This window comes from Oryza glaberrima, chromosome 6 (assembly GCF_000147395.1).
Source record: "Oryza glaberrima chromosome 6, OglaRS2, whole genome shotgun sequence".
NCBI lineage: Eukaryota > Viridiplantae > Streptophyta > Magnoliopsida > Poales > Poaceae > Oryza > Oryza glaberrima.
In genome coordinates this window covers 26,801,228-26,828,056 of record NC_068331.1, presented here as the reverse complement: position 1 = coordinate 26,828,056, position 26,829 = coordinate 26,801,228, and the positions used below count along the sequence as shown (strand labels likewise).

The following is a 26,829-nucleotide window of genomic DNA, read 5'->3' as shown; positions in this document are numbered from 1 at the left end:
TTGAAAACTTTCAAGTTAATATTAGAAAACTTTTACATTAGATTTTAAAAACTTTCAAGTCAATTTTGAAAAATTTCAAATTAGATTTTGAAAACTTTCGACTCGAATTTTTATTGTTGTATTGAGAAATTACTATAGCGCATGATTAACTCTAATTACCGTGATTAACGCTAATCTCCGCGATTAGCGATGGGATCGCGACATGGTTCGTTCTGCAGCCGAACACGTGTAAGTGCGCGCGAGTAACTGAACCGGCGCGTACGCGCGAATTAGTAATCCCCGAAAAGTACACCCAAGGTCCCTCAACTGTCATCGAGTTACAAAATCGTCCTCGAACCGTAAACCAGAAACAACGCATCCCTCAACTTACAAATCCAGTGCAAACTAGATTCCTTGATTGTTTTGACTCCGGTTTTGTTTGACGTGGCAGCTGACTGAGCGTGGAAACCACATGGGTCCCACATGTCAACCTCTTCTTCCCCTCCCTTCTCTACCTCTCTTCCTCTCTCTCTCTTCTTTTCTCTCAGGCTCAGCAGCGCAGCCGGCGGGTGGGACTGGAGAGGAGGCCGGTGGGGGAGGCGGGAGTCCGACGGTGAGGTGGCAGCGGCGACGGCGGCTTTGGAGCAAATAAATTTTTATCGTCATCTTGCTTTATTTGTGCTATGATGAAGTGTATCTTCTTGCTTTTCTTGCAGTGTCCCGTTGTTGTTAAGGGCATCAGCGCTCTTGCATGGATGAAGGTTCAATGAAAAGATTAGAAACTGCAGTACTGACAAAAGTTCACCTGCAACGTGGTGCAATTTTCTCATTAAGATATTTTGTCCCGTGATGAAATGCATGTTTGTATGCTTGTAAATTAAATGTATGATCATGTCAATAGTACTGTATCATTAAGGGCTGATTAACTATTTTGTTTGAAAAGTTTAGCTTAGGTTTGGTAAATTGAAATTTATATGACATGTACGAGAATTTACAGGAATATGAAAATATTTTTTGGGCCAGATATATTACAATGATATATATCATTGTTTGTTTTTTCAGGTTTTAAGACATTTGACCTTAGTTTGCTAAAATATGTATCTTTTAGCATTTGATTGTTTAATTCGCATCACTATATCACCGTAGCATTAGCACAGACATATTAGTGTTACTAATTACCAAGCTTCAGCAACTGGAAGCGATCATCACGCACACAAAGTCAACATCTCCAGCAATATGGAGTCTTCTGGCAAGGATACAAACGATAAAGATCACCTGTTTGAACCTACTGAAGATGAAGATAAAGATTAAGTGTTTCACGTAAAAATAAGGTTGTAATAACGTGTGATTAATTGAGTTTTAATTATTACAAACTTGAAAATTAGATTAATCTAATATTTTAGAGCAACTTCCATATAGAAAGTTTTCTCATGAAATGTACTGTTTAGCAGTTTGAAAAACGTGTCACGAGTATCCAAAATTTTATCTCCTGCTAGTAGAGGAAACGAACAAGGCGGCACAGCTCGGAAGTCGCTGCTCTACTGGTACTGGTGATACGCAAAGTACCAGTTTCATCAGGTGGGTCAGTGGTTGTTTGAATATTCTGAAGATGAAGATTAAGTATTTCACGCAAAATAAGGTGTTAATAACACGTGATTAATTAAGTTTTAATTATTACAAACTTGAAAAATGGATTAATCTAATATTTTAGAACAACTTTTATATAGAAAGTTTTCGTACAAAACACACCGTTTAGTAGCTTGAAAAGTATGCCACGAGTATCCAAAAGTTTATCCAACTTTTATTAGAGAAAGAACAGGGCCAGTCTGTGGCCTTGATAGATTTCTTTTCCTTGCCTGGTGTGGTGTGAGTGATAACCAATCCCCTTGTTCATGACTGTTCTGTATTATAGCAGTTCTCTTGAAACCAATGTGTAGCTTTCCTCGATGCATGCAAAAAATGGAGAAAAGAATATGCAAGGGGTAGTTTTCTCTTGTACATCTCACTTATAACACCTTAGTTTTTCAACTAAATAACTTATCTGCAAGTCCAATTTACATTGCAAAATGGTCGATATCCATCAACGGAAGTACCGATTGTGATCTTTTTAGCCCTTGCAAAATACTTTTTGCAGTTTCCCTTTCCTGTAAATATAGAACATACAAGTGGTAGTGAATCAGAATCATCAGAAAGAAGAGATCAAACAAATATTGATTTATTTATGAAAGAAAAACATGATATTCCAGTTCCCTCTATTAGACCCAGAGTACAGCAAACAGGCACTCTTAAAAGAACAAATCAAAGTGAATGCTTATTGAATAAGTTGTTAGTCTATTTGAACTGTACGCAAACATAAGTGTTCATTAACACATTAGCCAATAAATAAGAAGTCTATTTGCTCCATTCCATCTTTTGTTATTTTCATCAGTAGGTAAAAGGAACTTTATGTAAAATTGAACTTACTGGACCGGTGTAATCCAAGAGCCTTGTGCAATAGTGCTCTGCCTCCTCAAACCTGCCTATGCTCTTACAGTGCTTAGCAAGGAAAAGCAGAGCTTCAACAAAATTCTGGCCCTGCCTTTCCTCAACTTTCATTCTCTCTAAATCCTTCTTGTAGTAAAATGCTGCCTCCTCAGATTGTCCAAGCATACCATGTAACTTTGCTAGCTGATGAAGTGCTATTCCTTCAGTGTCATTATTATTTGCAGATCTCTCATAGCACTTGATGGCTTCTTCAATCATCTGGAGTTGATCGCTTTCATAGCACTGAGCCATAGCATTCCAAAGCCGGGCATCATTAGGTTGTAGGTATGACGATTTACGGAAGTAATAAACTGCATAAAACGGCATTCCCATCATCTCATAGATCTGACCAAGACCATACCAAGCACGGTAATCTCTGGGATTTATATCAACAGCTCTCCTGTAGGCATCAATCGCAGCAGGTGTATTTTTTAGCTCAACAAACTCATGTCCCAAAAGGGTCCAAGCTGAAAGATACTTTCGATTAAGCTTCAGTGCTCTTCGAAAGTACAAAACTGATTTTCATGCTGCCCCTTCAAACTTTAGTAATTTGCAATTATGCAGCATGATTCTGGGCGATATTTATCTGTCAAAAATACTCTGTGAGCAAGGAAACTTAAAGCAGTCGAGCTTTCTTTTTCATACAATAAATTTGAGTAAACGTCCATAGAATCCACACGAAAAGGATCAGTCCTAAGGAGTTCTTCAAAAATCATGTCAGCTTCATCCAGATCTCTCATACTATACTGCACAGTAGCTATTTGAGCCTGAATGTAGTCACTGCAACGGAAGACCCCCATTAAGCGCTCATATCTTTTCAAAGCTTCTTCATGCATTTTTAGTTCAAGATGTGCACTAGCAAGGAAGAAATCTTTCATCCAGTGATTCTTGAGATTTAAGTTGTTCAAAATGTCACTGCTAGTGCAGAGAGATTGTAATTCTAACCAAGCACTCCAGTTCCACGGGTAGCTGTTGACAGATTCCACCAGAACTGTTCTAGCTAGAGCTTCACTGCCTTTATCACGTAGAACAATGCCATACAAGTACAAACAAAATGAATCAATAGCACCAGTTCTCCGATGTGTTGCGAGCTCTCTCTCCAATGCAACTAGTTCCTGATTAACAGCATTGCTTTTGCCCAAAGATCCCTCAAGCTCGACTGTTTCTTCCTCTTTCCGTTTCTCTCCAGCCTAAATTGTAGAGAAAATAACTATGATCACCAAACATATCAAATTTCAAAATGCTAATTAAACTACGAAGCAAACAGGAGACAATTTCTAATATTTAGAAAATTAGATAACCTGTAGAGGAAAAGATAACTCATTAATAGTATCCTTCCATGGATCGGAAGATTGCTAGCCACATTTATACGATCCAATAAGTTTAGGTCCTAGTGTATAGAGACGTAAATTGATGCAAAGATTGACACTAACTGTACATATTAACAGTGCAGCTTGCCAACTTAAATAGAAATCCAGCTAATAAAAGGACCTGCTAAAATGGAAATCAGCATGGTTCTAAATTGAATACTTCAATACTAGCCACTATTCGTTAGTGGCACACTAGCAACCAAAAGCAACATAGCCCCAAGCGCACAATTATACACTGTATTACTGTGGCGAGTCCTATACTCCTATTTTTAGCAGATCACAAATTAAATAGCAAAGAGGAAAAGATAAATCATTTATGGACCTGGATCCTCAGCCCTCCTTGTTGCATAAGGGCAATCGTGTTACTACTATAAGTTAAAACCTTATACTGCCCGTTCATCTCAATATTAGAATATAATGTTTCCAATCTTCATTACAACAGAACCACTGTATTAGTAAAATGCATTCTTGCATGCAATAAATTCGTCTAATGTTAACATTGCAGCAAACCAGCATCTACCGCTTACTATAAAAATAATCAAGCATCACTGTAATGCATAAAGGATACCAAACAACTAGGAACGAAGCAAATAAGCAGTTATGTACAATAAAGGGTTCAGCATTTTTTCAGATGTCAAGACATTTACCAAATTAAGGTTTAAAGTGCCAAAAATCAGTAGTACATCATTATGGGACAAGGGGGGTAATTAAGACTCAAAAATGCTAGCATCTCCACCCCTAGGGCTTCAAAGATTAGCGCTCAGACCATGAACAAAGGGGAACATACCAAATAAAGCTACTTTTACATTTTTACAATAATTTTGATGTATTCCTATTGTTTCTTTCAGTAAGATCCCACTACTATTACTCCATTGACACGTCAAGATAACTAATCAGATGTTTCTACAGGTTGAGAAATATGAATCACTCTATAGGCGAATTGGAGCCGTAAATATTTGCAGCAGCTCCAGTGAGACATTTCCTCAAGCAGACAAGCACTAGTCGCTATACCAAACATCTGCAAACTGGAACACGCCCGCGCACACCAAAATAATAATTAAAAAGAAAAACAATAGGATCCGAAGTCACCGTGTACAGGGCATAGCAGCGAAGGAACACGGCCTTGCGGCCGGTCTGGCCGCGCAGGACGTGCGCGGCGCGGCGGTACTCGCGGCAGTCGAATTAGGCCTTGGCGAGCAGGTACCTATCAGCCCCGACATCGAACGCGTCGTCGTCGGGGATGGGCGTGCTGACGTACGAGACGCCGCCGAGCGGCGTCCCGGCCTCCCCGGCCGCGCCCGGGCGGAGGCGGCGGCGGAAGCTGGACCCGCCGCTGCGGTGGAGGTGCAGCAGGTGCCCCCCGGAGCCCGACGAGGAAGGGGTGTCCATCGCCGACGACGGGGCCGGCGTCGCGTCGGGGTCGATGCCGACGAGCAGCTCGGCCGCCCTACAGAGGAAGAGGCGGCGGCGGTTAGGGTTAGGGTTTAGAGGAGGGGTTTTAGGGGAGGGGGCGTACCTACGTACCATTTGGCGGCGGAGTAGAGGCCGCGCTCACCGAGCTGGCGGGCGGCGGCTCGGAGCTCGACGCGGTAGGCTTCCTTGGAGGAAGCCATTGGTTTGGTCGGGGAGGTTGGGGGTGGCCTCCCCGACCTTGGAGCAGATCGGCGCCGGAGGAGCGCAAGTTTTTTTTTGAACGAGGGGTAGGCGGTGGCGGCGCGAGACAGCGGCGGCGGCGCCGGACTCAGATTAGGTGGCATTGTGTAAGCACGTCACAATGTGACATTCGGTGGATCTCAGCCATCCAAAACGAATCCAACAATTGCTTTGATTGAGCCCGCCTGCAGGTAAAAAAAAATAAATTTCATAAAACAACATGTTTTGTGGTTCAAGTTGTAGAAAACCACACACATTTTGACACTTGGCATTTAAGTACATATATTTTGGTTGTGTAGTTTCACAAAACCACACTATCGATAAATGGATTCACCTGCGAGATGACGTGGCTGTTTCACCTAAGACGAGGACATGGCATCCTATTACCAGCCATTGCACGAAATTAATAGTATGCCACGTCTATGGAACAACCATGTCATATCACCGGTGAATCCATTCATCGATAGTGTGGTTTTATGAAACTGAACTACCAAAATATATATACTTAAGTGCTAAGTGTCAAAATGTGTGTGGTTTTCTACAATTTGAACCATAAAACATGTAGTTTTGTGAAATTTACTCAAAAAAAATAGTAAATTACACATATGACCATATCTTTTTGCCCATGTTGCAATCTGGACTAGGGCTAAACAAACATTTTCACTTTAGGCTAGGTTTATTTGCAAACTGTTTTTAATTGCACCTGTTCTTCTCCTCTAGTTTTCCAATCTGTTTCTCCTCTCTTTCCTCTCCAAGAATAAGGCAGATCCAGCGTTGTGCCTTTTTTTTCTTTCTGGGAGCCAAACAAATATGAGCAGAGTGGCTATGCGTAGGACCAAACGAGCTCGAGCTATGTCCCTGCCCATGAATCCATGTGTTCTACTTGTTGGTTGGCTCATTACTGATAGGAAAAATGAGATAGGGATTTCTCCATGCTCAGATCACTCATTGGTGGTGAAGTGACGTCCTTTCTAAGCTCAAGATCTCCACCCCGCGCAAGCTTTGAACAATTGAGCTCCGACACCTGTGCCGTCTCGAGCTCAACCATTGTCCCTTCTCTGCTACCTTGAGCTTGGCATGGTGACTGGTGAGAGGAGGGATGGGGAAGAAAAGTACTTTACACACTTGCAATCTACTTGTTAGTTCTGCGGAATGAAATGGACATGGTGCTGTCCCAAGAGTATTCCGCCGTTGTTTATATAAATTCTGTTTGCAACAATGTACCCTCAAAAGATTACATGAGCTTATGTTCTCTTGTTAAACCTGAAACTGCAACTGAACTCCTGTGTTTTCTGATCTCAAAGTGTTTCAGTTCATGTGTTACATTTTCATGATGTCATCATGCCATCCTATTCCTACCATTTTCATGCTGGGACTTGAAGAAGTTATAAAGCTTCATTAACACCTTGTTCTCTCTTTGCTTCTGATTTCACCTTAATCTTCCAATCAAATATGAGTATTTACTCTGTACATTAACTGCACATGAGCTGATATCTGTTTGTCCATGATCTTTGTCTTGGAAGAAGCATGCAGAGTTTCTGTGATGTTATTTTCTAAAAAAATTGACAGCACACCCCCATAATTGATGAATGGAGATATGAAAAATTGCAATATAGAAACTTGAAACTTGGAGCATTCAGACAACACAGAAAACTTGGAAACAGCTATCATCATCAAGTGGAAGGGCCCCGGCTGCGGTGGCACGGCAGGGCCCCAGCGAGTCACGGCGGCGGACGCCCGGACCCCTCCCCACTCGCGGCGAGCCCAACGAGGCACGGCGGCGGACGCCCGGACCCCTTCCCACTCACAGCGTGTCACGGCGGCGATGCGCCTCCCAGCTCGCGGCGGCGGGCGGACCAGAGCAGCGAAGCGCGCGGGATGGATGGATGGATTGGGGCGCCGTCTCCTGCTGGGATGGATGGATTGGGGATTTTTTTGAACTGCAGGCAGGCCCAATCAAAGCAGTCATTGGATTCATTTTGGATGGCTGAGATCCACTGAATGTCACATTGCGACATGCTTACACAATGTCACATAATCTGAGTCCGGGGAGGGAGGGGATGCAGGCGACGACGGCTAGGGTTTGGGGTTAGGGCGTGTAATTTTGCGAAAAAGCCCCTCGTATGTTAAGTTTTACAGCGCAGTCCTAATTTGTGCCTTTTTTCTTCTTTCCATGCAATATCCGGATTTACAAAGGGCTTAAACGTAAAAAAACACCTTAGGGGTACTGTTTGTGAGGGCCTCGATAGAATCTATTATATTATTAAAGAAATAGAAAAAGGAGCCTCCACGTTCGCTCTCATTGTCAGAGTTACGGGTAAGGTATACCCTCTACCCTTCGATATACGTCACATATCGACATGGTATGCTTGCGCGTATGCGGACGTTTTCGGCATAGGTTGGGGAAATCTATTACGGAGTTCACAGATGTAAGGAGTCCTACTCGGATAGAACTAGATCGTCATTGTATCGTATCGGGTCCGATGTCTCCGAGTCCTACTTGGAGACCAGTTGACCTACGGTATAAAAGGGACCCCTAGGAGGACCTAAGAGATCGAATCTCAGAGCCAACGCATCCACCACAGCCTACGAAGTCGGAGCTTATCAGAGCCAAGTCGCCGGGAGATCTAGTCGGATCGACTCGACTACGATCTCATCGGTATCGTCGATCGACTACGATCTCGTCGGTATCGTCGAGTTCTACTATTCCCTTTGTAATCTGTGGTTTCCATCATATAATCCCATATCAACTGGATTAGGGCTATTACCTACCAAGGGGCCTAAACCAGTATAATCCCTGCTTCCTATTTGCTTGATGTTGTACTACGTAGATCCTCGTACCAGCGTACCCCAATACCCTCTATATCCGGTCTACGGCCAGGTAGGGGGACTTGGTGCTCAAGGTTCTACTACTATGACATCCAGCTTCGTCGACAACAGCGTCAACACCAACCTCAACCAAGGAGTTCCTACTTCAACAACACTGGTGTGGACTCAAGTCGGCGAAATCGTCTTTCCGGTTTACACCACTATGCCGATCTCAACTGGTCTGCCAATGGCCGGAAACGAGAACGCAGTGGCTACAACCCGGGGCGACTCCATGTCGAAGGATCCTCCCGTCGAAGCGGAGATCGGAACGTCGACGACATCCGAGCCCGAGAAGGATCCTAGTGCGGCCAAGCCTTGTCTTTCCGACAGGAATCACGAGCCGACGAGGATTACTTCCGAGGTGACAAGGTCCTGGTGTCCTATCCACCAAACCAAGAAACACACCCTACAAGCCTGCTGGGTCTTTCTCAATGTCTATGCTGAAATTTGTGCCTGCAAAGAGCGTGGAATTCAGCGTACCTCTCCAACTCGTGATGTCTATTGTCCTATTCACAAGACAAAGAATCACGACCTCTCGAGTTGCAAGGTCTTTCTCAGCGCCATGAAGGCGCCACCTCCTAAGGTCCAGCAGTCACACATCCCCATCAGGGATGAAGACAAGGAACAAGGAGCGACGCCGATTTTAGATCGATTTGTTGGGGTAATCGACATCGATCCCCACGAACCATCAGTCTTACACCTGCTCGAAGACTATAGATCATTGACAACAAGTACGCCGCGTGAGGTATTGGCTATCGACGATGTCGGCACATCAGCGCGCATCAATGCGGAAGCGGAGAATCAAGTGACTACTCCGGCCCAGCACATCAGAGCCGTCAACGCAATATTGAGGGAAACCCCCTACGATCCCGTTTTGAACGACGATCTCGCACGTTGGACAGAACGACTACGGGAATCAGTGACCAACCTCAGCAACGCGTTCGAAGAGGCCGCTACTGCAGCGCATCCGGAACAGCCACCAACTGACGATGCTAATGGTGAAGACCCTGAATGGCGGGAATCGCCTCATTGAGCGACCCCTCCACCTCGCGGCACCGGCGATTTCCGTGATCACCTGAATGGCCGCCGAGAGGCACGACGCACACGAGACAACGAGAACCGTTCCCGGCGTCATATCTCTTCACGGCGTCATGATAATGAAGATCAAGGAGGCCGTTCAAGCGAAGACCGAGACCGTGATAACCACCACAACTGCCACGATCACGACGATCGCGAGCGGCGGGTGCTGGGCGGTACTGGTCGAGGACGTCACCATAATGATGACGATGATGGAGATCGGCGCCGAGACAACAACGGGAGACGACGACAGGATTCTCGAGAGCCCAGCCGACGTCCTCGTAATCATACGCCGGAACCAAGCGACCCATCGTCATCATCATCATCCTCGTCATCTTCATCATCAGATAGACATCCACGAAGAACGTATGATCGCCGACAACCCACCGCCCCAGCGCTGGGTGTAGAGTTTTCGGTCGTTCACTTCGGGATGTCCGATGGCCTAAAAGATTCCGACCTGGAGCAATAGAGAAATAGATGGGAGCACCGACCCAGAAGAGTTCCTTCAGGTTTGCTCCACGGTACTCTACGCTGCCGGAGCGGATGACAACGCGTTGGCGAATTACTTGCCAACCGCATTGAAAGGCTCTGCACGTTCATGGCTGATGCATCTCCCCCCTACTCGATCTCTTCATGGGCATACTTGTGGCAACAGTTCGTAGCCAACTTCCAAGGAACTTACAAGCGTCACGCGATCGAAGACGACCTATATGCGTTGACACAGAACCCGAGCGAATCCTTGAGGGATTATGTTCAGCGCTTTAACGAGTGCAGAAACACAATCCCCAAGATCACCGACGCTTCTGTAATTCGCGCTTTCAAATCCGGTGTCAAAGATCGCTATACTACTCAGGAGTTGGCAACGAGGCGCATCACGACTACTCGAAGATTATTCGAAATTTTCGATCGATGCGCTCATGCGGATGACGCACTGAGACGCAAGAACGACAAACCGAAGACCGGAGGAGAGAAGAAACCAGCCAAGGACGCACCTGAGTCAAGCAAGAAGACAAATCGCAAGAGTGGGAAAAGGAAAGCTCAATCGGAAGTTCTCGCAACAGAATACGCGGACCCTCCCAAGCGCCCAGACCCACAAGGCAGCAACACGAAGAAAGCATGGTGCCCTATACACAAGACGGATAGACATTCTCTAGAAGATTGCCTCGTCTTCAAAAAGTCGTTCGCAAAACACATGGCATCGGAAAAAGGCAAGTGAGTACGCGTGGTTGAGAAGGACGCTGAGGCGCCTAGTCAGGAATCAGACTCAGCATACCCAGATTCCGATCTCCATGTCTTACACATTTTCGGAGGTTCCACGGCATACTCCTCAAAGCGAGAATACAAGAAAGTGGAACGTGAAGTCTGTTCGACGTGGCAGGGGGCTGCGCCTAAGGTGAAGTGGTCCGAGCAGAAGATAGAATTCTCAGAAGAGGACCACCCCAAGACTGCTGTCATCCCAGGGCGATATCCGATCGTGGTTGAACCCACTATTCGTAATATCAAGGTCGCACGAGTCCTGATCGACGGCGGCAGCTCAATCAACCTTCTCTTCGCCAGCGCCTTGGACGCGATGGGGATCCCACGAAGCGAGTTGACACCCATCGACCAACCCTTCCATGGAATCACTCCTCAGTCATCGTCCAAACCATTGGGCAAAATTACGTTGCTTGTGACTTTCGGCCAAGCAAACAACTTCCGAACGGAACATATCACCTTTGATGTCGCTGAATTCGATACAGCATACAATGCCATCATTGGGAGAACTGCACTCGCGAAGTTCATGGCCGCATCTCACTACACGTATCAAGTGCTCAAGATGCCAGGGCCGAAGGGAACAATCACTATTCAAGGGAACGCTAAGCTGGCAGTACAATGCGACAAGCGGAGACTCGACATGGTCGAGCACACGCGCAGCCCACCCGCCACAGCTGAGCCACCCAAGAAAGTGAGCAAAACAAACAAGACGCCGAAGCCAGACGGCGCAATCAAGATCGTTCCACTCTCCAGTGCCAACCCCGACAAGACCGTTAAGATCGGGGCATCACTAGGTGAGAAATAGGAACTCGCGCTCATCACTTTCCTCCGCGACAATGCTGACGTGTTCGCTTGGCAGCCGTCCGACATACCGGGGGTACCCAGGGAGGTGATTGAGCACAAACTCATGGTGCGACCAGATGCCAAGCCAGTAAAACAAAAACTACGGAGATTTGCACCAGATCGAAAACAAGCCATACGAAAAGAGCTTGACAAGCTTCTCAAAGCCGGTTTCATCAGAGAGATACTCCATCCAGAGTGGCTAGCCAACCCAGTCATGGTGCGGAAGGCCAACGGGAAATAGAGAATGTGTGTCGATTTCAACGACCTTAACAAGGCGTGTCCCAAGGATCACTTTCCTCTTCCTCGAATAGACCAACTGGTGGACTCAACAGCCGGTTGTGAGTTGTTGAGCTTTCTCGACGCTTACTCCGGTTACCACCAAATCAGCATGGCGAAAGAGGACGAGGAGAAGACAGCATTCATCACGCCGTTCGGGGTATTCTGCTACGTTAAGATGCCGTTCGGACTAATAACCGCAGGAAACACTTTCCAGCGCACGGTCCAAGGTGCACTTAGCGACCAGCTCGGAAACAATGTCGAGGCCTACGTCGATGACATTGTTGTCAAGACCAAGACAAGCGACTCATTGATTAACGATCTGCGGGAAACGTTCGACAACCTCCGACGATATCGCCTCATGCTCAACCCAGAGAAGTGCACGTTCGGAGTACCCTCGGGCAAGCTACTCGGCTTCCTCGTCTCTAGCAGAGGAATAGAAGCAAATCCCGAGAAGATCAAGGCAATCGAGAACATGAAGTCGCCTACAAGACTCAAGGAAGTACAGAAGCTAACCGGATGCATGGCGGCACTAAGCAGGTTCGTCGCTAGGATGGGATAGCGAGGACAGTCTTTCTTCGCTCTGCTGAAAAAGCAAGACAAATTTGTATGGACACAGGAAGCCGAAGAGGCATTCATTGCACTCAAGCGCTACCTATCAAATCCACCTGTATTTGTTGCCCCCCAACCCAATGAAGAATTATTTCTCTATATTGCCGCCACGCCATACTCCGTTAGCACTGTCATTGTTGTCGAAAGAGAGAAGGTGCAACGACCAGTCTACTATGTCAGCGAAGCTCTCCACGCCGCAAAGACAAGATATCCACAGATCCAAAAACTGCTCTACGCGGTAATCATGACATCAAGAAAGCTACGCCACTACTTCCAAGCCCACAGGGTCACAGTTGTCTCCTTCTTCCCTCTCGGTGAAGTCGTGAGAAACAAAGACGTTGTAGGCCGCATTGCGAAATGGGTAGTCGAGCTAAGCCAATTTGATATCCACTTTGTGCCACGAACAGCCATCAAGTCCCAGGTACTCGCCGATTTCGTAGCCGATTGGACCATGCCTGATAACAGGTCAGACAACCAAATCTACAACGAAACGTGGACAATGGCGTTCGATGGCGCACTCAACAGCCAGGGAGCAGGGGCAGGATTCATCTTGACATCGCCTTCCGGAGATCAATTCAAGCATGCAATTCACCTCAACTTTAAGGCAACCAATAACACAGCCGAATACGAAGGACTACTTGCCAGGATAAGAGCTGCAGCTGAACTCGGAGTTAGGTGACTAATCGTGAAAGGGGATTCCGAACTAGTCGCGAACCAGGTGCATAAAGATTACAAGTGCTCCAGCCCCGAGTTATCCAAGTATCCCGCAGAAGTCAGGAAGCTGGAAAAAAGGTTCGATGGGATCGAGGTCCGACATGTATACCGCAAAGACAACATCGAACCGGATGATCTAGCACGACGTGCGTCCAGACGAGAACCACTTGAACCTGGCACCTTTCTGGACGTCCTGACGAGGCCATCAGTGAAAAAGGCAACCGACGAAGATAGCCCGATCGCCCCCAACATCGGCTCGGGGGCTACAGAGGCAGAGCGCGCCGTTGCCGATATCGAGACCACAGACGACTGGCGCACCCCACTTATTAAATTCATAGGCAGCGAAGAATTGCCCGAGGACGACGTAGAAGCCGAGAAAATATCCCGTAAAGCAAAAGTCTACTGTATGATCGGCAATGATCTATACAAGAAGGCACCAAACGAGGTACTCCTAAAATACGTCTCGTCCGACGACGGCAGACACCTCCTCCTCAACATACATGAAGGGATCTGTGGGTCACATGCCGCCGGTCGGACATTAGTCGGAAAAGCTTTCTGACAAGGGTTTTTCTGGCCAACCGCCCTCAAAGATGCCTGCGAAATGGTTCAGCGGTGTGAAGCCTGTCAATTCCACAGTAAACACACAAAGCTGCCAGCGCAAGCACTCCAGACTATCCCTCTCACTTGGCCATTCTCGTGCTAGGGGCTAGATATACTCAGGCCATTCCCACGAGGACAGGGGGCTACAGGTTCCTATTCATGGCGATCGACAAATTCACCAAGTGGATTAAAACGACACCCACGGCAGAAATCAAGGCCGACAACGCCATCAAATTCATCAAAGGGATATTCTGCAGATTCGGATTGCCCCACCGTATCATAACAGACAACGGCTCCCAGTTCATCAGTTCCGATTTTCAGGATTACTGCATCAGGCTAGGAGTCAAGATCTGCTTCGCCTCGGTTTCTCACCCTCAGAGCAATGGACAAGTCGAGCGAGCAAACGGCATAGTACTACAAGGAATCAAGACCCGCGTCTACGACAGGCTCATGTCACACGACAAGAAGTGGGTCGAGGAGACACCCTTCTTCCTCATGTACGGCTTAGAGGCGATGCTCCCCACCGAGCTACGACATCAAAGTACACGAGTACAGAAGTATTCCGATGAGGATCAGGAGGAGCAGCGATACGATGATGTGAATCTACTCGAGGAACATCGCGATCGAATTGCCGTTCGAGCAGCCAGCTACCAACAGGCCCTTCGCCGTTACCACGAGAAGCGCATCCAAGCACGCACGCTTTTGATCGGCGACTACGTCCTCCGACGGGTTCAAAGCCAAGCAGGGCGAAACAAGTTCTCACCCAAATGGGAAGGACCGTACACGATCACACAAGTTCTGCGGCCAGGCGCATTCAAAATTGCAGACGGCGATGGTCGCGAGTTGGCAAACTCTTCGAACATTGATCAATTACGTAAATTCTATGTATAAGTCAATAGTATCCATACTTGTAAGACACCTTACAGCTTCAATAAAGCCTATTTTTCAGGTACAGACTACAATCGAAGTGTTCCTTCCCGATGATCCCTTACCCATATGACACCTAGCGTTGAAACTTATCCTCATGTCCCTTTACGCCGTCTTGACAAGGCCTCCGAGGAACCTAAGGGAACTTCGGCTGGGGACGCCCAGAGCCGATAAGGCCTTGTCGGATCCTGTAGAGACGAAATACCATGTAAGATCTAGTCGTGTAAGAGTTCTCGCCGTGCTTATTAACCAAGCCGTGTATTTGGAAATAAACTTTCCAACTTCGCGGCTGAGGCCTAGGATCAGTGCTTGTTCAACCGAGGCAGGTCAAAGGTCCAAGAGCTTTATCTCCCGAGAAGAATTCTCCGATGACAAGGCTGGGGGCTAAGGAGAGTGTATAACTCAAATGACTGATCAAAGTCGTGAAGTGAGAAGACACTCATACACACTACATCCAGAGACACGGAGACTACCAGGAAGGCCAACGCCAGTCCATCGACTGGAAGACCTTTTCCGCCAGCGGTGCCATCGACTTCGTCAGGCCATCTATCTCCGTAGGAGTTCTCCGAGAATGAGAAAACCCTTCGCGGAGGAACTCGAGGTGCAGCTACGGACGATGATCTCGTATGCAGGCCAACACGTGCCCCCCGGCATATTGGCTTGAGCGACGACACTCCTGCTTCAACTCCTCGTCGATACATTGACCGATGCCTTCGAGCTGGGCGCAGGCCCCATTCAGCCACGAGATGTATCCGGCCGCCGATTCCTTGGGATCCCCACGGGGTACTCGAAGTTCTCTACAGACTCTCGACATAGATGTGCAGCAACTCTTCAGATACGAGTTGAACCACACCTCACGACCCTGGAGTGTCTCTACGACCTGGTCCTTTCTCACTTCCAGCATAGTCCTCTCGAGTTCCGCGACCTCAAACTTCGTCCTCCAATACTGGACACGACGATCCCGGTCAGCAAGCGCACTCTCGAGATCTGCTCAGCATGGAAATGACTAAGTCAAGCTGCTCTTCTCTCCCGAGAACACAACAAATCAAGTCGATCCAGACGGAAGGGCAAAGGAAATGATAACAAAGACAACCAACCTAAGGGAGTCGTCGCCATGCTCGTTTCCACGGGCGAACTTCCATCTACATCGCCCTCCGGCACATGTGGCTTAGACGCAAGTAACGGAACGACCATTGGCAACTCAGGCTGCCTGCGCTGCTGGACATCCTCGACATCAACATCTCTACAAACGACAACAAAGTACTCAAGATCAAAATGCTAAAGAAAGCTAAGGCGATGACTGCGCATACTAAAGCGGTTGGAACCAACGAAAGTTTTACAAATCATGACTAAAGAGTACAAGAGAGTCAAAATCCTACTCTTCAAAAAGTGGGAGAACAGACTCCCCCAGATCGCCGACTTCTTCCATCACATCCTTGTGCGCGTCGCTAGCCGCCCCCTGATCCAAGATCTTCCACAGATCGAGTTCAGGGTGCGCCAGCCTCACACACGCAAGGACGTGGCATGCCCCGGTGTAGATCCCGTTAGACGTCTCCTCCCCGATCCTGGCCGCATGCTTGGAGGGGATCTCCTCCATTGCCGCCGCCAGCTCCGCAAGAGAAGACGTCAGCGAGAACTCATCGAGATTCACCGGGATGGTAGACTTGATATCGCACTCCCCGGCGAGCTGGTGTAGACCAGTATAGGTGACCCGCAACGAGCCACGGATTTCCGACAAGTTGTTCTCGAGCTCCGATATACGGTGCTCGAGTCCCTGCCGTTGTCGCTCATTGCCGGCTACCAGTTCCCTCATCTTCTGGAGGTCCTCACGAACCTCCGCCAAATCGTGCGCCAGCCGGTCGGCGCGCTCATTTGCCGACGACGCTGCCGCCGCCCTCGCCTCCGTGATCTCGCGACCAATGCCGCGAGCATCAGCCTCGAGGAGGCGCCCCATCTCAACCTGGAGCTCCTCCCAGGTGAGGACAGCAGCCGACGAACCACGACCAGCCACGGGATCGCTGGCTGGGCCGCTAGGTGTCGCCTCGCGGCTCCTGGGCACGACCACGACATCCGTCGAGGCCACGGCAGGAGACGCGCTGGAGGTCCCTCCAGACCCATCTTGCACCGCCTTCGCCCGCGCCGCCCTGCGAAAGGCTGCGATTGAGATAGAGTTCGATGAAATCGCGAAACCTCAAATTCATTCACTCACTTCTCTCCGAGCGTCACAAGCCGTTGCCATCGCGGAGGCGGGGGAGACACGTCCGAGGCCTGGAGTACAATCGATATGATGTGAGGTGGAAGTCTTCCGATTACGTGATCAAATAACAGGAGAACTTACCGAGGGGGTGGGTGTCTTCCGATGATGTCCGACTACAGAGGAGAATTTCCTCCCCTTTTTCGGAACGACGCCGCCACTCGTTGTGGCAGCGGCAGCAGCAACGTCAGACGCCTCCTTGGCGACCTTCTCCTTCAGCGACGCCGCCACCTGATGGTCCACGAGCGGCCCGATGATATCAGTCAGAGGGAGAGCCTACGCTTCATGAAGTCATAATGCGATCCCGGAAGAAAGTGCAGAAGGACCGCTGGGTACACTTACATTGATGGCAGCGTCTTTCTAGCAAAGGGGGACAGGGACTTTGTTCACCGTTGTTGGGCCGCTGATCATCAGTTGGCCGACACGGCGCTCCACGGTTGCGCTATCCAAGCCTGTAGATCGAGACCAGAATCCGATAAGCCGGGAAGAACGCGCGCATAAGAGAGTCAATTTAACTAAAAAAGAAATACCCCGAGGAGAAACCCGGGCCGCGTCCTCTGGCCTAGAATAATCAAAGGCAGGATGAGCTCGAGCCTGAAGCGGCTGGATCCGCCTACCAATGAAGTCGGCAGCAACTTCATACCCCGACAACCCCCGTTCTCGGAGGTCGTCAATGATATCGATGAAAGATTGGAGGGATGGGGTCAAGGTGGGTTTGGTGGTCCAAGATGGAATCTTGTCTGGTTGCTCCTCAGGAACAACGAAGACCGGATCCGAATCCTTTATCTGAAGATAGAACCACCTCTCCCGCCACTTGCTGCGAGAGGAGGGGCACTGAAAGGGGATGTATCGCGACTTCAGGCCATCCCGAAGTCGAAAACCAACACACCCGGACACCTTTTTGGATTCCATCCAGCGTAACTCATAGTAAAAGCAGAAGAGGTCAAGAAACAGCTTCACCCCAATGTAGGCCTCACAAAGATGCGTAAAAATACTCAGGAAGGCGATGGAGTTGGGGTTCAAATGGAGCAAGGAAAGACCATAGAAATTCAAGACCAAAAGGAGAAATTCAGAAGGCGGAGGAAGAAAACCGCAGAGAATAAAGTCCTCAACCGCAACCATGCGACCCAGGACAGGCTGGGGTTCAGTACCTCCTACTTCCCTCTCCGCGGTCCCATGACCGGGAAGGGCGCCATCCTCCTGCAGTTTCTTCAGTGACACACTGGTGGAGGTAGACTTGTCGAGATCCACTGCCACCGGGGATCGCCGGAGAAAGGACCGAGATGAGCTGGCTAGGGTTTTTGTGGGAGCGAAGAAGACGAGGGACGTTTGGAAGCTGGAGAGTTTTTTCAACAGGCGGACCTCAAATTGGATCCCCAAAACTCCCTTAAATAGACGCACCTCCGATGGTGCGAATTCCAAGGAAAGGAGAGAGATGGCCACCGGAAATTTCTGGATCCGTTACGCGCGGCAGTTTCTCGGACTTCAATTTAAATTCACTCATGAACGTTGAGCTTCACCTGGCGTTGTCGATAACTCCTTGTCTCTCGGTCATCACACCGAGAACGACGACAACTTCGACATCAGAAGTCGCGATCGGTTTCACGAGTTCATTTAAGCAGAAGTCAGGGGCTACTGTCAGGGATACGGGTAAGGTATACCCTCTACCCTTCGATATACGTCACATATCGACATGGTATGCTTGCGCATATGCGGACGTTTTCGGCATAGGTTGGGGAAATTCATTACGGAGTTCACAGATGTAAGGAGTCCTACTCGGATAGAACTGGTTCGTCATTGTATCGTATCGGGTCCGATGTCTCTGAGTCCTACTTGGAGACCAGTTGACCTATGATATAAAAGGGACCCCCCGGGAGGACCTAAGAGATCGAATCTCAGAGCCAACGCATCCACCACAGCCTACGAAGTCGGAGCTTATCAGAGCCAAGTCGCCAGGAGATCTAGTCGGATCGACTCGACTACGATCTCGTCGGTATCGTCGAGTTCTACTATTCCCTTTGTAATCTGTGGTTTCCATCATATAATCCCATATCAACTGGATTAGGGCTATTACCTACCAAGGGGCCTGAACCAGTATAATCCCTGTTTCCTGTTTGCTTGATGTCGTACTATGTAGATCCTCGTACCAGCGTACCCCAATACCCTCTATATCCGGTCTACGGGTATCCCCCATCGACACTCATGGTCTAGAAATTCTCACATTAATCGGAGAAAAAGAAAAGGTAGAGTACATATAGAAATACAATTTAGAAATAGCTAAAATTCAGAATTAAAAATTAAGGAATATTAGAAGAGGAGACTATAGTCCATATAGAAATACAATTTAGAAATAGCTGAAATTCGGAATTAAAAAATAAGGAATATTAGAAGAGGAGACTAGAGTCCACATAGAAATACAATTTAGAAATAGCTGAAATTCGGAATTAAAAAATAAGGAATATTATAAGAGGAGACTAGAGTCCATATAAAAATACAATTAGTAAATAACTGAAATTCGGAATTAAAAATAAGGAATATTAGAAGTAGAGTATAGAGTCAAATATAATTAGGAAATAATAGAAATTCGGAATTAAAAATAAGGAATATTATAAGTAGAGTATATAGTTCATATAGAAATACAATTAAGAAAAAAATAGAAATTCGGAATTAAAAATTAGGAATATTAGAAGAGAAGACTAGAGTCTATATAGAAATACAATTAGGAAATAATAGAAATTCGGAATTAAAAATAAGAAAAATTAGAAGTAGAGTATAGAGTCCATATAGAAATACAATTAAGAAAAAAATAGAAATTCGGAATTAAAAAATAACGAATATTAGAAGTAGAGTATAGAGTCCATATAGGAATTTAAAACTAACTAAAATTCGGAACATAATAAAATGAAAAGTAGTGTTTAGAGTCCGTATAAAAATACAATTTACAAATAACTAAAATTTGAAATTAAGAAAAATATGGGAAGAAGAGTTTAAAGTCAATATAGGAATACAATTTAGAAGTAACTGAAATTTAAAATTAAAAATTAAAGAATATTGAAAGATGAGTTTAGAGTCCACGTAGAAATACAATTAGAAATAATAAAAATTCAGAATTAAAAAAATAAATATTAAAAGACGAGTCTAGAGTCCATATAGGAATATATATAATTTACAAATAATTAAAATTTGATATAAAAATAATTAATAACTAACACGTATATAATATACAATATGAATATTACACATTAGTAGTTTCGTAAAGTTATTGCAAAATTTAAAATTATGTTGTCATTGTAATATATTTTAATAATATAATGAGAAAACATATATGATATTATATGAGAGAAAATATAATGATGCTAGCCGCGCAATCTGCGCGGGCCACCATACTAGTTACGTGTAAAGCCGAGGGCTTTTTTGCAAATCGCCGACGTGGCATCACCCATCGGCCGCACAGGGCGCCACCCTCCTGATGCCCTGTCGCCTGTCGGTGAGGGCGCTCCACCGTGAAAACGGTGTGTCGGTGCGCGTGGCCGTCCATCCACACAGCCCACAGGAGAGCTCATATGACATATCGATCGCTCGACGCACGTACAGCGCGGGTCGCGTCTCCCTTCCCGTGCGTGATTCCGCGAGGCTTCACGTACGTACGAGCAAAAAAGCCGAGGTGTACACATTACATCGGATCACTCACTCGATCGAATCATTCTTTAAAATTTACATGTTTGGATCGAGCCGCATGCAAGTACGCAAGTGGCACGCAACTAGGGTGAGGCATCAACCGAGGGAAAAGTGGTTTTCTGTGAATCGTGATTAGTGGCCATGTGAAGTAAGCTGGAGGCATTGGACAATTGGAGATTCGGAGGAGCAATTGGGCGATCCAGCCAATGGTGGCTTTCTCATGCGGATCACATGGCGGCCGGTCGCCCGGGCGTGCACGACGTGCGCGCGCCGCTGCCTCCATCGTCGTCACGCGCGACGGGCAGGCGCGATCCCGAGTTGGATTATCCAGAGCTTACGGGTCCATATTTGACAGGGATCCAACTTGTAAATTTAAATTTAGAAGCTAGGCTTAGAGTTTTGAAGCGGTTCAAATCCAGCTCTACTTACTTTATAGGTAAAACTATAACGGTTTAGTTGATCTCTGGTTCTGAGAGCAAGTTTAATAATATAGCCAGCTTACTAGCTTCAAAAATTAAACATCATATATAACTAACCTAATATTAAATAAATAGAAATGGTGAGGCTTCGGATCTAGGACAACTAGTACATCACCTTGTGGAGCTAGCGGGAAGACCCTTGGATGTTTTTTTATCCATAACCAACCTAATAGCCTGTTTAGACAATAATTAGTTGTAGATATATATTGTATCATTAATACTTAATTCATCCATATCTCTCATATGGTTTATTGGAGCTTGTGCTGTAGCTGGCTATAAATCCGTGGCTCGCTTTTCTTTTCTTTCTTTTTCCCCATGTAAGAAAAATATGATGTGATAACTTGTACAAGTAACTTAGGTTATTTTAGGGTATGTTTGGTAGAGCTCAACTCTTAAATCTCACTTCAGGTTTTAGGTCTGGAGTGAAGTTATAGAGCGGCTTAAATCCAGCTCTATTTCTCTAGTTTATTTTGCGAGAATACTCCATCCAGCTTCTCTTTTATTTTAGAGTACTCGCTGTCGCTGTAGAAGGGGTGAAACTGGAGCTCCGTCAAAACCTACGTAAGATATTGGCCTTGCTTTACGTGCACTGCTCGTCTCCTCCTCCTCTTGCAGCTGATCGTGGATTCGTGGATGGATTCGTGATTCGTCGGCTTAAACATTGGATTCGCACCGGCAAGTCACTTCTGCGGCGCCGCGGAGCACCATGGCGCCGACACATCGTACATCCAGATGTGCGTGTGTGGCCGTGTGGGAGAGAGAGAGAAGACGCTCGCTGGGTGCACGGAGCCATTTCACCCGCCAGGCGACTCCTTTTGCGGTTGTGCGAGCACGTCGGTCGTGCGCAAGGTTATTAATATCCCAATTCGTATCCTAGTATCTTACGATACTACGATCCTCCCAAGCCGAAAAGATACCGATCCCACCTAGTATCCTAATTTTCATAGTATCTCGATCCTACTATTAATTACTACACGATCCTACGGAATCTTATGTGGTATCCCGATTTTACGATCCCTACGATACTACAAAATATTATTTAAAATAACATGGTTTGAAAATAATGTAACTAAATATGCTCAAATTTATATGAAAATCAGTTAAATATATCAAAACCAACGTGGTTTCTCTTAATAAATGTCTCTATTTGCATGACATATATCATTACTACATTATTTTATATAGAATGGCTATATATAATTAATATAAATATTAATTAAACTTTAAAAGAAGAAAATCTCATAGTATTCTGATACTACGATACGATATTACTTTGAGCAAAACGATACTATCTAGTATCCCGATCCTGATAACCTTGGTCGTACATACTCCACCGCGTACGCCTAGCATTTTGCGGTTCGATGCCCCCGGCGGTTTCGCGCGCGCGCCTCCCTACGACGCGGGCCACACGTCCCCGTGACAACTCATGCCACCCCTCCCTGCCGCTGCCGCGCGACGAAAAATTGATGAATCTAGCAGAGGAGAACACGCACAGCACATCCGTCCAACCACCCATTCGCCATCACCGCAAAATCTGCCGCCTCATTTATAATTCCTCACCTCCTCTCATCTCAGATCCCTTTCCTCCCTGACACTCTTTGACCCCTGCTCCCCACCATCACACTCCCCACTCGGACACTCCACTACTAGCTGGCAAGTGAGCTCAGCTCAGCTCGGTGATAAAGCGGTGAGAGTGAGTACGGGCTACGGCGGTGGCGGTGGTAGGTGTGAGACGAGGAGAATGGAGGCCACCATTACCCGCTTCCTCGTCTTCTTCTTCCTCCTCCTCGTCGTCGCGGTCAGAGGCGACGACCCTTACAGGTTCTACACCTGGAACATCACCTTCGGCGACATCTACCCTCTCGGCGTCAAGCAGCAGGTAAGTACTTCTTCTTCTTCTTGTTCTGCTTCAGCTTCAGCTTGTTCTTGGAGCTGAGCGGAGCTGCATTTGCTAATGGCGTTGTTGTGGGGGTGTGTGATGCTTGCAGGGGATACTGATCAACGGCCAGTTCCCGGGGCCTCAGATCGACGCGGTCACCAACGACAACATCATCATCAATGTCTTCAACAACCTGCCTTCCCCGTTCCTCCTCTCATGGTAATTTTGCAGAGCTTTCTCTTCATCACTCTGTTTAACGCTGTTTCACCTAACTTTGCTTGCTGCTCCAAAGTCTGCCTGGCATGTTTCGCTCCGTACGTTGCATTTTCTGTCTTGCCGGAGAGAGTGCTTGTCGGCTCATTTCCAGATTATTTCTCCACATTTGTAGATTCGTAGATATGTCTTTGCCATGATCAGCATGATCTTCATTAAGCTGTAATTAAACCTTGAGATGTGTAAACTCTCTCTGTCTCTGTCTCTGAGATTGTTCCCCACATGACTGCACTGTTGCTGGGACTGAAACGGGTTGTGCAAGTTTGAACATGTGAAAACAACATGCCAATTCTTTCAAAGTTTCAATCGAGAACACATGTGTAGATCTTGATTCTGTAAGTGCTTTTGCAGAGCTTGTGATGTCACTGACGTGTGAGCTGTCCCAGGGCAAAATCTTTATTGCTTCCTTTTACTTGCTCAACTAAAAGAACCTGATACTGTGTGTAGCGTCTACTTACATCTTTCCCTTTTTTTTTTCCCTTTCTTTTATACTTGTGCTTTCGTTCTCGTTACAGATCCATGATAGAAAGAGCATGTGTGCAACTAGTGCCTAATTGTATCAGTGGGGCCTAATATGCTTCAAGTTGAGCATGTGCAGATTGCTGTGCTTGCTGGGTTACTTTTGGCTTCAAGTGTACTTGTTGCCACCTTGAGGAACTAATTTGAGTATTAGAAAATTTCTCGTAGAAGGCGACGGCATAAAATATGTTCATCTTCTAGTAGTAAAATGAAACATTCATCTTCTATTAGTAAAATGAAATATGTTCATCAACTGTTACTAAAAAAAAAACATCTCATTGACGTTTCATATTTGGACCGTGGAAATGAATACCCGTGTCTGTAACTTACTTGGGTGTTCATACATCGCAGGCAAGGAATTCAACAGAGGAGGAGCTCATGGCAAGACGGGGTGTATGGTACAAACTGCCCGATCCCTCCGGGTGGCAATTTCACTTACATCATGCAGTTCAAGGACCAAATTGGGAGCTACTACTACTTTCCTTCCCTTGCATTCCATAAGGCTGCTGGTGGGTATGGTGGTATCAGGGTCCTTAGCCGCCCGGGGATCCCGGTTCCATTTGCACCCCCTGCTGGCGATTTCACCATATTGGCCGGTGACTGGTTCAAGCTCAATCACACTGTAAGTACATTTTTTTATATACTTAAGCACAAAGTTCAACACCTGAATTGTAGTTTATGTATCATGGTGCTCACTTTATTGCATCACCAAAAACTAAACTTAGAATTTTGCAGGATTTGCAAGGCATTCTGGACAGTGGTAATGACCTTCCACCCCCTGATGGGCTTCTTATCAATGGCCAAGGCTGGAACGGCAACAGGTTTACAGTAGACCAAGGTAAATTTATCTGAGTAAATCAGAACAACATACCTAGAAGTCTGGCGGGCACTTCACCATTGTGTATCCTGAACTTGTTTGATGTAATGTTGCCAGGGAAAACTTACCGTTTTAGGGTATCGAATGTGGGCATAGCAACATCAGTGAACATAAGGATTCAAGGTCATTCCTTGCTGCTGGTTGAGGTGGAGGGATCACACACCGTGCAGAGCACATACACATCGATTGATGTCCATCTAGGCCAGTCCTACTCATTCCTCGTGACAGCTGATCAGCCACCCCAGGACTACAGCATTATTGTCTCGACCCGTTTCACCAATCCTGTGCTCACCACTACCGCTGTCCTCCACTACAGCAATTCAAACGGTGCCCTTTCTACGGTAGCACCACCCCCAGCACCAACAATCCAGATTGATTGGTCTCTCAATCAGGCTAGATCAATTCGGTAAGCTTTTGCCTTCCTTCCAAAAAAAAAAATCGGTAAGCTTGTCCAGATTTGAATAGCATATGCTTATTTTTCAATAACAGAATTTTGGGAAGTCAATGAAAATATACTAGGTTCAGATCATAAGATATGTTCAAGAGGACCAACAAAAGTTAACTTAGTTTGACAAGAACATTGGAATTTCCCTACACAAATGTACTAGCAACTAGTAACTACAATGTTTCATATTTTTAATTACATAAGACCTGTCCATGTGGTTAACAATCTTTGTTTATTTGGAAAAACTGATTTAGATATCATATCTAGTTAATACAGTAACATAACTGAAAAACTGAAGTTGCCAAGTAACTCCGGCATACATTTTTGAAGGACTGAAACATTCCTTTCCACTCAATCCCATGTTTTTCTAACTCGGTACAGATGGAATCTGACAGCGAGTGGACCAAGGCCGAACCCTCAGGGCTCATACCATTATGGCCTTGTCAACACTACAAGAACCATCAGACTTGCGAACTCAAGGGCTAGCATAAATGGCAAGCTGAGATACGCGGTCAACAGCGTGTCCTTCATTCCAGCTGACACTCCTCTCAAGGTTGCCGACTTCTACAACATTCAGGGTGTGTTCGCTCTGGGGAGCATGCCTGACAACCCAACCGGAGGTGGCGCCTACCTGCAGACAGCAGTCATGGCAGCCAACATGCGAGACTACGTTGAAGTCATCTTTGAGAACTCTGAAAACTTTGTGCAGTCATGGCACATTGACGGTTACGCATTCTGGGTTGTCGGGTGCGTTTTTCATTGCCATTCTTGCAAATTATGGGTAGGCCACCGGTTCATGTCAATGATTGAAGGTGATTACCATTTCTGAACAGGATGGATGGAGGACAATGGACACCTGCGAGTCGCCAGAGCTACAACCTTAGAGACGCAGTTGCTCGGTACACATTACAGGTATATCAATGCAGATGGTCATTGTAGATCACCATGACCACACTTAATTTATCTGAAACTGCATCTAACAGTATATTCTGATCATGTCATTACAAGAAGCACAATAGACCATATATGGAAATGCTCCATGATTGCGCAACTCATATGACCTGCTTGCACATGATCTACTTTTTTCAGGTGTATCCTCAATCATGGACTGCAATTTACATGCCTTTGGATAATGTGGGGATGTGGAACATCAGGTCAGAGAGCTGGGCTAGACAGTACCTCGGCCAACAATTCTACCTCCGGGTCTACTCTCCGGCGAACTCATGGCGGGACGAGAACCCGATCCCAAAGAACGCGCTCCTCTGCGGTCGGGCCTCGGGGCGCCGGACCAGGCCTCTCTGAACCTGAATTGGGGATCAGTTTCATGTCACGAAGGGGTGACAGCTGATAAACTGATGAGAATCAGATGAGAGCCAAGGATACATGTGGTGTTCAGATTATTGAGCCCCAATTCTTTTGACAAGCTTGAGAAGTTGAGAAGATTGTACTCCTAGCATCCCATTTCTGCTATTCGCATTGTTAAGCAACTGTAGCTAAAATGTTGCAGCGAATTCTTTGTATGGCAAGCAAGGATAATCTTGCTTCCTGACATTTATTGATAGATGATATAATATCGATATCCACGCATATATATTGATAAACTGGAGTATGTTCAGATAGTTTCAGATTTGTGTCAATTGATATCACAAACCAGCTTCACTGGCAAGGCCATTCCAGATACATTTACTACTGGAAGGGGTACGTTCCAACACAAAGTACGCTTTCAAAG

General features: G+C 46.4%; 1 protein-coding gene and 1 pseudogene across 1 annotated transcript; one reads left to right on the top strand and one right to left on the bottom strand.

The window, feature by feature from the left end:
- Positions 1-1,951: 1,951 nt before the first annotated feature.
- LOC127777941 (anaphase-promoting complex subunit 8-like) lies at positions 1,952-5,607 on the bottom strand (annotated as a pseudogene).
- Positions 5,608-22,642: 17,035 nt separating this feature from the next.
- On the top strand, positions 22,643-26,698 carry LOC127776076 (L-ascorbate oxidase homolog). The gene is made up of 8 exons (XM_052302401.1): positions 22,643-22,986; positions 23,096-23,205; positions 24,130-24,400; positions 24,514-24,616; positions 24,713-25,061; positions 25,482-25,847; positions 25,934-26,012; positions 26,190-26,698. The coding sequence occupies exons 1-8, from the start codon at positions 22,849-22,851 to the stop codon at positions 26,400-26,402; spliced, it is 1,629 nt and encodes a 542-aa protein (XP_052158361.1). The 5' UTR covers positions 22,643-22,848; the 3' UTR covers positions 26,403-26,698.
- Positions 26,699-26,829: the final 131 nt, after the last annotated feature.

Excerpts from the sequence above, each read along its gene's own strand:
- LOC127776076 (XM_052302401.1), top strand. The coding sequence starts at position 22,849 with ATGGAGGCCACCATTACCCGCTTCCTCGTCTTCTTCTTCCTCCTCCTC. Across the intron at positions 24,401-24,513 it reads GGTTCAAGCTCAATCACACT|GATTTGCAAGGCATTCTGGA; the intron begins GTAAGTACATTT and ends AGAATTTTGCAG. Across the intron at positions 25,062-25,481 it reads AATCAGGCTAGATCAATTCG|ATGGAATCTGACAGCGAGTG; the intron begins GTAAGCTTTTGC and ends AACTCGGTACAG.